The sequence below is a fragment of the Terrapene carolina genome, unplaced genomic scaffold, assembly GCF_002925995.2.
Source record: "Terrapene carolina triunguis isolate 2854851 unplaced genomic scaffold, T_m_triunguis-2.0 Scaffold742, whole genome shotgun sequence".
Lineage (NCBI taxonomy): Eukaryota > Metazoa > Chordata > Testudines > Emydidae > Terrapene > Terrapene triunguis.
The window spans coordinates 284,028-295,133 of NW_020665093.1; the positions used below are offsets into that span (position 1 = coordinate 284,028).

Genomic DNA, 11,106 nt, shown 5'->3' on the forward strand with positions numbered 1-11,106 from the left:
AAATTTGTTAGTCTCTAAGGTGCCACAAGTACTCCTGTTCTTTTTGCGGATACAGACTAACACGGCTGCTACTCTGAAATATCTGAGCACTGCCTCTTCCTATACAGATGTTACCAGAACCTGCACGTGAACCGCAGCATTCACTTTCCCCCGATTCTCCTTTCTTAAACAGAATGGACGCTCAGTGTTGTTAACCCAATATGGGATTTTTCATCTAACTGGAGGATCTGCATGCACTTAGAAAATGAGTACCATACCCCCCTAGGATGTCTAAGGCTACGTCTTCACTACCCGCCGATCCGGCGGGTAGCAATCGGTTTATCGGGGATCGACTTACCGCGTCTCGTGAGGACGCGGTAAAATCGATCCCTGATGGCTCTACCGTCGACTCCGGAAATCCACCTCGACAAGAGGCGGTAGCGGAGTCGGCGGCAGCGCGGCAGCGGTCGACTTTCCCGCGTCCTCACCGCCAGGTAAGCCGACCTAAAATACGCAACTTCAGCTACGGTATTCACGTAGCTGAAGTTGCGTATCTTAGGTCGGAAGTCCGCTGTAGTGTAGACCTAGCCTAAAAGAGCTCCCTAGAGTTCCCTCAGGTTAGCAGCAGCAGTGAGAAGGTGAAAAGGAGGTAACAGGGAGTAGCCACTTGGGCAGCTGTAAGGCAGAAGAAAACACTAAGGGCACCCTATATCCACCTTGGAGTAGGGGTGGGATCAAGTAAAGTTACCTCCAAAATACTGCGAAAAGGTGGGGCAGAACAAACACTAGTGGTGAATGCCCACCACTGCCAGCCTGAGCAGAAAGGAAGCAAACCCTCAGTCCATCCAACCAGGGGTAAGTATGGGGGGTAGGAACTGACGACAAGCACACCCCCATCAAATAAATACCTATGACAGGTGAATGGGTGGGGAACGGAGAAGCAAGGAGTGCTACAACCTGTTTCATTGCTATTGATAACCAGCAGCCTGGGCTTTGCTCTACCATTCCCTTCTGCTGCAGGCAAGTCTCCCTAGCTTCTCTCTCCAGAAAGCAGGTCAGCCTTGAGAGGATTGAGAGAAAACAGGGACAGTGTCTTCCCAGCCCTCTCAAGCTTTTCCTGTCCTTCAAGGAAGGCAAACTCATAGATGCTAAACGAGAAACATCCATATCACAGCAATAAATTTTTCAATCCCTGACTGCAGTGTTACTTTCCCTCATGCTCCAAGGCACCAGGAAGAGCCAGGAAGATGATGAGTGGGCCAGTGATGGAGCACAAGCCGCAGTATCAATACTAGAAAATGTGACAATCTAATATGGAGCTCTCGCATAGCACTTTCAGATCAGCACTTTACAACAGCAATGGTGTAGTGTGAGAAATGGCTATCTTTAGGAATTTGCTACTTAGGGTGCACTGAGTATGCTCAATAACATCTGCTGAAGCCACTGGCCCTTCACCCTACTCTTACTTGGCATAGGATTCTGCAGACTGCTTTTTAAAAAGGGGCAAAGGGGGCAAATCGGAGGAGAGGGATAGCCAGGATCTGAGCAGGGGGTGGAAACTGACTGGTCGGGGGGGGTCAAGCAGCTGCAGCCCGGGTTAGGATAGGGGCTGAAGGGCAAAATCAGGGAGGGGGGAGAGAAGGAGCCAGGGTTAAGCACAGGGGTGAGGCGCTGCCAGAGGGCAAAACCCCGGCACAGGCAGTAACAGTTACCCCGGTGGACTGAGACATCAGTGTTTGCAAAAAAAAAAAAAAAAGGGGGGGGGGGGGGGGGGGGGGGGCGGGCGCAGAGGGACTTTTTTATTTCCCCTCCCACAGACGGTACCTCTTAGCATGGGCTTCCCAGGGCTGGGTTCTTACAGGCATCCCAATGGATTTTCTTAAAGGCACAGGCAATGCCTAGTCACTGCAGCTGCTCCCTGTCTAATGTAACCTACTGAAGTGCTGCAGGAGACTCAATTCAGTGAAACATTTTACATATACCCCCTCAGAAACAAAGAATCCCTTATCAGCGTATCTGATTGCATAAAGTCTCATAGCAGTTCACAAATTTGTCTTATCTGCTGCTGGGATTCCCTGAATTACTCTTAGCACTTCATCATTTAGCTTTGTTATTGTGCAGATGCATGTCATTGGGCTATTCAATTTATATTTTAACAAATACTTATTGAAAATATGTATAAGTACTTGCTAGTAGTTTTAGCAATGACATCTGTTTCTATTATTGTACTTGCTATGTTTTTTTACTGTGATTTCGAATTTTGAATTTTTAAGTCTAACTTTTTCTTCTTATTTTTAGAGATGTTTATTCTGTTGGATCATCTGACTTCCAGTCTGACTGAATTTCTGGCCTGGTCTCAAAACTTTGTTTTCATTTAATCCACCAATGATGATTGCCTTTTGTAACTGTTATTTTGCCTTTCAATCCAGCCGTTAGCGTTTTTCCACATGCCATTGCTTGTGTGTAGAACTTGATTCTCAAATATTCAATAAAAGCAGTATACTATCTCATGTAACATCTTTCTCAAAGGCAAAAATCTATTGTAATTTTTGCTATACATTAGAACTGCCGTAGTGGATCAGACCAATAGTCCGTCTAGTTCAGTATCCTCTCTTCTGACAGCAGCCAGTACCAGGTGCTTCAGAGGGAATGAACAGAACAGGCACTCACTGAGTGAACTATCCCATCGTCCACTCCCAGCACCTGGCAGTCAGATGTTTAGGGACACCCAGAGCATGGGGATGCATCCCTGATTATCTCAGCTAATAGGAACTCAACTGAGGAACTGATCTAATTCTTTGTTGAACCCATTTATAATTTTGGCCTTCAAAACATAATGAACACACATCTACAACCCCAAGATAGCTTGACAACCACAAGAATTCTAAAAACATGAGTTATATACCCTGACGTCAAAAATTTTTAATAAATACATATTTTGTTCTTATGTCTCTCTTTGTTCCTGAGCTTTTAGAGTGCAATAAGGCCAGTTCCACAAAAGCTGGAGCCTAAACACCTGAATGAATCTTGGTCTACCCTCATACTTAGGAAATTCCTGTTATCGGTCCCAAACATTTCATAAACCTAAGGCCATATCTACACTACAAGGGTATCAAGTATCAGAGGGGTAGCCGTGTTAGTCTGGATCTGTAAAAAGCAACAGAGAGTCCTGTGGCACCTTTAAGACTAACAGACTAAGATATCCTTGAGCTATAATGTATCTCATCATGGAACAGGGATTGTAAATTCTAATTCTATAGTATGAGACAATATATTCATGTAATGTTTAAGAAAAGTTTTGTAAATGAGTTCCAATAGTTCATGGATTAGGGACCCAATTTTATGGGATTCCAGGGGCTTCTGTATAGATTATTTAGGTTAATCTTTCTATCTACCCAATGGGACTCAGTGCTCAGTCTAGAAGATACCATCGGAGATGCTTAGTTTTGCAGTTCTCAAACTGTGGATTTGTGTCTCCAGAGATAACATGCTTGTTAACAGCAACAATGTTTTAAAATAATTAATAAATAGAGGTGAGAAATGACAGACCTCAACCCTATTGACTCTGTGTACACAAATTTGCAGAGGAACAATCCCTTACCTCTCTCTAAAAGGGCAAAGATTCAAAAAGTTCAATAAATAGAAGATTGTTGCGGGTGGAATAGATCTGGACAAGGAGACGAAGTCTGGAGATAAACGTGAGAAGGGAGGGACAGGGAGTAGAAACAGAAGTGAAACTGTTTGAGCAGCATACTCCAGAGGTCTTTCTGAGTGTAGCCTTCATTGATTTGAGATCTACCATACCATTCTCTCACTAGAAGGGAAAACCTGTAATGGCAGCAGGCCATAAAAGAGACCCAGTTTGGGAATAAGAACCATTCAAGAAATATGTTTGCTGATGTTGTTTTAAAGAAAGGCACACCAGTGAACTGGTGGAAGTGACTCAAGCACTTGGATTCAGAGACTGTTGAAGTGATAATCTCGCTTAACAGCAGTAACTTCTTCTGCCGGTGTAGAAAGAATATTTTCTTCCTTTAGACTAATTCATTCCAAATTGATAAATCGTTTGGGACCTGAAAAAGCAGGAAAGCTTGTTTTTCTTTTCCAGATTATGAACAAACAGGAAAATGAAGGTGAAGACAACTGAGTTAGCTGCAAAAGCCAATATGTTTCTCACGTTGACCTGGCTGACAGTCAATTTAATTTTTGTTGTTTTTTTTTTTTAAATATTTCATTTAACTCTTAAAAACAATTTTAACAAAAACAAACCTGATTTTAAAAAACTTGAATATTTAACTAAATTCAAAAATTCATATGCTTGTTTTGTTAAAATATTATATGTTTGCTGTTGAAGAAAAGAAATCCAGAACATTGTTGTTTTAGTTAAATAAAACAATTTAAATGTCTGTCTGGTGATGTTCTCCTCCTAATACAGCATGGCAAGAAAATCCTCCAAATGTTAATGATTAACCTGTTGAATTGGAGATATTTATGAAGTCACTGGGAAGTGAACTAGCTACTTCATTTACCTTTGGTAAATGAAATGACTAAACAATCATTCATTTCCTGATATAGCTGTAAAACTAATCTGAAAAGTTATCAACATAACTCACTTTAAAAATGTATAGTGTGTACCGTCTAAAAATGAAACCTACATCTATCTCTGAGTTGTGAAGAATATGTATTAAGGTTAATACAACCAACAAGAATGCACTTTTATGTAGAAATCCATGATTAAAGCGAGTCTTCCTGACTAGTGATTTAAATCATGATTTAAATCAAATCCACCATGCTGCTAAAAAAAAAAAAAAAAAACCCATTGGTTTTTTTTTTTTTTTTAAATCACCTTGCAGTAATAAGGGTGATTGAGCTGTTGAGAAGTGACAATGCTATCAAGACAAGACAAGTTAAGTTTTAACAGTGAGGGAAAAGGCTCAAGAAAATGTCTCAAATTAAATCAGAGAGCAATAAGGTGACGTAAGCACCACGGTTCTGGGTGTAATTTTTGTGGTGGTACCTTGTTGCTTGATATATGTAACAGTGACGAAAGTGGAAGTCTGTATAAAGCACAATGGTAGATTTTCTGCCTATGAGTTTGCTTTCAAAAGGAATTCATAAGTATTTAAAATACTATTTATAATGCTTTGCACTACTCTCAATGTTGTGTGCGCATTCAATGGTTCTTTACTAGTAGACCGTATGACCTTCTATGCAGTGTAAAGGGACTAATAAAGATTTCTTTTTAAATGCTTAGACTTTCATTAAGGGTTTTTCATGCTATAGCCCTAAAATTCAATTTGTAAAATGCTTTTTAAACAAACAGTCCTGTAAAGATAGGAATGTGGGCTTGGTCCTCTCTACTCCCAAAATTTGTTTGGTATCGAGTGTTATCTAATAGGTACTGTGAGGATGTTGCCTAAGCATTTGTCATACAACTAAAGTGTCACTTATGATTTCTTGAGCGCTGGGGCACCAGGAGCACTGGGGAATGAGGGTTTCCCTCACTAGTACAGAATAGATGTAGCAGAATACAATGTAGGGGACAATTTCCTGGTGCAAGTGCTGGAGGAACCAACTAGGGGCAGAGCTCTTCCAGACCTGCTGCTCACAAACCGTGAAGAATTAGTAGGGGAAGCAAAAGTGGATGGGAACCTGGGAGGCAGTGACCATGAGATGGTCGAGTTCAGGATCCTGACACAAGGAAGAAAGGAGAGCAGCAGAATACAGACCCTGGACTTCAGAAAAGCAGACTTTGACTCCCTCAGGGAACTGATGTACAGGATCCCCTGGGAGAATAAACATGAGGGGGAAAGGAGTCCAGGAGAGCTGGCTGTATTTTAAAGAACCCTTATTGAGGTTGCAGGAAAAAAACATCCCGATGTGTAGAAAGAACAGTAAATATGGCAGGCAAGCAGCTTGGCTTAACAGTGAAATCCTTGCTTATCTTAAACACAAAAAAGCAGCTTACAAGAAGTGGAAGATTGGACAAATGACCAAGGAGGAGTATAAAAATATTGCTCAGGCATGCAAGAGTGAAATCAGGAAGGCCAAATCACACTTGGTGTTGCAGCTAGCAAGAGATGTTAAGAGTAACAAGAAGGGTTTCTTCAGGTATGTTAGCAACAAGAAGAAAATCAAGGAAAGTGTGGGCCCCTTACTGAATGAGGAAAGCAACCTAGTGACAGAGGATGTGGAAAAAGCTAATGTACTCAATGCTTTTTTTGCCCCTGTCTTCACAAACAAGGTCAGCTCCCAGACTGCTGCACTGGGCGGCACAGTATGGGGAGAAGGTGACCAGCCCTCTGTGGAAAAAGAAGTGGTTCGGGACTATTTAGAAAAACTGGATGAGCACAAGTCCATGGGGCCGGATGCGCTGCATCCGAGGGTGCTAAAGGAGTTGGGGGATGTGATTGCAGAGCCATTGGCCATTATCTTTGAAAACTCATGGCGATCAGGGGAGGTCCCGGATGACTGGAAAAAAGCTAATGTAGTGCCCATCTTTAAAAAAGGGAAGGAGGAGGATCCGGGGAACTACAGGCCAGTCAGCCTCACCTCAGTCCCTGGAAAAATCATGGAGCAGGTCCTCAAGGAATCAATTATGAAACACTTAGAGGAGAGGAAAGTGATCAGGAACAGTCAGCATGGATTCACCAAGGGGAAGTCGTGCCTAACTAACCTAATTGCCTTCTATGAGGAGATAACTGGGTCTGTGGATGAGGGGAAAGCAGTGGATGTGTTATTCCTTGACTTTAGCAAAGCTTTTGATACAGTCTACCACAGTATTCTTGCCAGCAAGTTGAAGAAGTATGGGCTGGATGAACAGATTACAAGGTGGATAGAAAGCTGGTTAGATCGTCGGGCTCAACGGGTAGTGATCAACAGCTCCATGTCTAGTTGGCAGCCGGTTTCAAGCGGAGTGCCCCAAGGGTCGGTCCTGGGGCCGGTTTTGTTCAATATCTTCATTAATGATCTGGAGGATGGCGTGGACTGCATTCTCAGCAAGTTTGCAGACGACACTAAACTGGGAGGAGTGGTAGATACGCTGGAGAGTAAGGATACGATACAGAGGGACCTAGGCAAATTAGAGGATTGGGCCAAAAGAAACCTGATGAGGTTCAACAAGGACAAGTGCAGAGTCCTGCACTTAGGACGGAAGAATCCCATGCACTGTTACAGACTAGGGACCGAATGGCTAGGAAGCAGTTCTGCAGAAAAGGACCTAGGGGTAACAGTGGACGAGAAGCTGGATATGAGTCGACAGTGTGCCCTTGTTACCAAGAAGTCTAATGGCATTTTGGGCTGTATAAGTAGAGGCATTGCCAGCAGAGCAAGGGACGTGATCATTCCCCTCTATTCGACATTGGTGAGGCCTCATCTGGAGTACTGTGTCCAGTTTTGGGACCCACACTACAAGAAGGATGTGGAAATATTGGAAAGAGTCCAGCGGAGGGCAACAAAAATGATTAGGGGTCTGGAGCACATGATTTATGAGGAGAGGCTGAGGGAACTGGGATTGTTTAGTCTCCAGAAGAGAAGAAGGAGGGGGGATTTGATAGCTGCTTTCAACTACCTGAAAGGGGGTTCCAAAGAGGATGGATTTAGACTGTTCTCAGTGGTACCTGATGACAGAACAAGGAGTAATGGTCTCAAGTTGCAGTGGGGGAGGTTTAGGTTGGATATTAGGAAAAACTTTTTCACTACAAGGGTGGTGAAACATTGGAATGGGTTACCTAGGGAGGTGGTGGAATCTCCTTCCTTAGAGGTTTTTAAGTTCAGGCTTGACAAAGCCCTGGCTGGGATGATTTAGTTGGGAATTGGTCCTGCTTTGAGCAGGGGGTTGGACTAGATGATCTCCTGAGGTCCCTTCCAACCCTGATATTCTATGATTCTATGAATGCACTCCTGTGACATTCCCCTCTGGTGTTATCTAGACCATTGATCTGCTAGACCTCTCCGATCCTTGGCTCTGGGAGCCAGCCTTACCGTGCTCTGCTGCGAGAACCCCCACTCCTGGGCTGTTCACGCACAGCCTCTGGCATGTAAGCTGCTCCCAGCTACTTGCAAGCAAATGACAGTAGCCAATATCTCCGGTCCCAGACACAACCCTGGGAACCTCCGTCTTGCAGTGCCCAGTTATGCCTGCTGGACGCGGCAAGCTTATATAAGTTTGTCAATTTAACAAAGAAATTGATATGTACCAGGCTTGTTCTCCCAAGGGGAGTCTCTGACACACCACAAACCAAATGCACTGCTTCACGTAGAATAAACAAACAGATTAACTATAAAGATTGACTTATAATCACACAAATCTAAGCATAACAAGTCAGATTTGGTCAAATGAAATAAAAGCGAAACGCATTCTAAGCTGATCTTAAAACTTTCAATGTCCTTAAAAACTTGGATGCTTTTCAGTCAGGCTCTCCTCTTTGATCAGCGTTTCAGTCCCTTGGTGGTGGTGGTGTCTGTAGATGTAGGTGGAAGAGAGAGAGCATGGCAAAATGTCTCTCCCTTTTATCTTGTCCTTTCTTTCCTCTTGGCTTTGCCCCCCTGCCCTTCAGAGTCAGGTGAGCATTACCGCATCACAGTCCTGAACTGGCCAAAGGAAAGGGGTGACTCCCTCGAGGGTTTAACAGATTCTTTTGTTGCTGCCTAAGCCAGTGTCCATTGCTCCTGTGAGGCTGGGCTTGTCCCATCCATGCCCTGACAAGGTGTGAACTGCCTCCCTGTTCTTGGAGAGTTTTTGCATGGGCTTGCTTTAAGCCATGAGGATACATTTGCAGCCTCATAACTATATACATGAAATTATAACCTATAATATTACTATAACAATCACTATAACAACCATGCTCAGTGCATCATGAGCCTTCCGAAGACATCCAACATGACAAACTTTGCATTGGATACCATACAATCATTTTATAAAGATGAAAATGGGGGTGTAGGGTATCCACCTGAGGTACAGAGCGTCACAACTCCACACAGTTCATGGCTCCTCTGAGGTGCTCAGTATAGCTGGCAGTGCCTTCTGCCCCTACCCATTTGCCATCAGGATATTTAGGCAGCAACAACAGTATGGCTTCCATATACATGGGAGTGTGTGGGGGAGGAAAAGGACTTCTTGTCCCTCTTCTCACCTCCACCACCAATGCCTCTGTGTGATGGCAGCCATATTTTGACCCTGTAATAAATAGATAGGAACTGCTTCTGCCAGGAAAAATTTCAGGTGAGCATAGATGGCCCTCAGTAAGGGAAACAGGAAATCCAAAATACTTCTCTCTCCTTTCTACCCAGTCTCCAGAGACTAAATATACCAGAAAGGAGACAAACCCATCTTGCTCATCTTTACACTACAAACTCTATTATTTCTTTTTGAACAAGCCCTTTCATCTCCAACGAGATATTACCCCAGGAGCTTCCTGGAATCTACACTCCATTTGATCAGAAACCTTTCTCAGTCAAGGCAACAGGACAAGTGCATTGCTGCCTGTGCCTGCCTGCTGAGTTGATGAACTGTAATGGTCAGAGATCACACCAGCATAGAAGTATACTGATGCAAGGAAATTAAGAGTTTAAATTCTCCACCACATATCCCACTAAAATGAATAGAACCCACAGGTCACTTGGGCACAAGTATCAATGTCAGAATGCTACATTATCAGCACAGTAAATGAAGCTGCAAAATAAATGATGTTTAAATGACCTCACTATTTTTTACAGTCCTCTATTAAGCGGTAATTGATATGTACACCAGGCAGGGTCATTTGGAAGCCAAAGATTTTATGCTTTCATCCCACTCTACTGTCAAGTTTTAGCAAACTAGGACAAGTCAGCAAATAATCACCTTAGGTATCAGTAACTGCTAATGGTAACAATTAGCGGCTACTGGTAGAAAATTACATCAGATAACAGGTTTTTTTTTTTTTTTTTACAATCCCTTACATATGAATAACTGCGACAGGTAGCAAATTCCTACAGGTAGCAGTTTCTCGCACTACAGTCCCAGGATCGGTGCTGGTAACTGGAAAGTATCGCGATAGAGGAAGAGTATCGGCATCATGGCGTCTCAGGCCCGGTACCTTCGAATACTCCTGAGCCAGTTTCTGGTACTTCCCCTGCAGTTCCGCGCTAGCCGCCGCCATCGCCCCACCGCTCCTCGGTAGCTACTGCTGTCCACGTCGGAGAACCCACTGCCCGGGGCCGCCGCCGCGGCTCAATCCAACCACGCCCCGTCCCTCCCGACACACTTCCGGACGTGAGAACGCGCTAACATCAACGCACAATCTCACGCTAGGCTACGGGGTGGGTCGACTTCACTCTTCGGTACCATCATCTTGACGCAAAATCCAAGATGGCAGATCGAGGGCGGGTCACAAGCTACCCTCTCCGTCCGCACCTTGGGCGCAACAGACAGAAAAGCCGGAGTACGATCACGTGACACGGGAAGGCGCGAGCGCGCTGTTGTTACCATGGCAACACCCTCACAAGCGCTCCAGGAGCGGCCCTACGTAACGCGCAACGGGGCTACGGAGCCCGGCCAAGGCCAATAAACTACGGAGTTGCGGGGCCCCAGAGCTCTAGCGGCGCGCACTCCCTCCCAACGTTGAGCTGAAGCGGGCCCGCGAGCATGCAGTGGGTGACTTGAGAGGGTTGGGGGGGAATTCTCACCGGTATCTAGACGACCCGCTCCCATTGATAAAACCGGAGAGGGGCGGGTGCTGGGTGTAGGCGAGCCCCGCCGCCCCCAACCCGTAATGAACGGGCCTGTGGGCAGCGCCTCAGTTGCGTGTGCACAGTCCCCGTGACCTGGGCAGCAGCATTGTCTCAGCCACCGCAGGGAGGGGAGCAAATATACCGGGTTGACGAGAGGAGGGGGGCAGTTGTACCAGGGCACCAAGTTCAGAAGACCCCAGGTTTGTCACATGGTGAAATTGGAGACGTGGGGCCTGCTGGCTAGACACTACTTTAAAATGTCCAACATGAGGGTGGGTAGGCGAAGCTCATTCTCTTACCTGGCATACGGCCACAGTTGGAGCCAAGGGCTCCTGGGTGTCCCCAGGGGGTCCTGGGCGGGGGGGGGGGGGGGGACATTAAAAGCTGGCTCTACTCCTGGCCTGCAGAGAGCCAGCC

At 45.1% G+C, this 11,106-nt stretch overlaps 1 protein-coding gene across 4 annotated transcripts in view; it reads right to left on the reverse strand.

The window, feature by feature from the left end:
- Nucleotides 1–10,334, reverse strand: part of PPP1R21 (protein phosphatase 1 regulatory subunit 21) — a 94,699-nt gene extending 84,365 nt beyond the window's left edge. For 2 of the 4 annotated variants that reach the window (XM_024224479.2, XM_024224478.2), the window contains exon 1: nt 10,056–10,249. In XM_024224479.2, coding sequence (XP_024080247.1) covers nt 10,056–10,118 — 63 coding nt within the window. In that variant the 5' untranslated portion in view covers nt 10,119–10,249. The other 2 variants (XM_024224481.3, XM_024224480.3) reach the window with 2 other exon arrangements.
- Nucleotides 10,335–11,106: the final 772 nt, after the last annotated feature.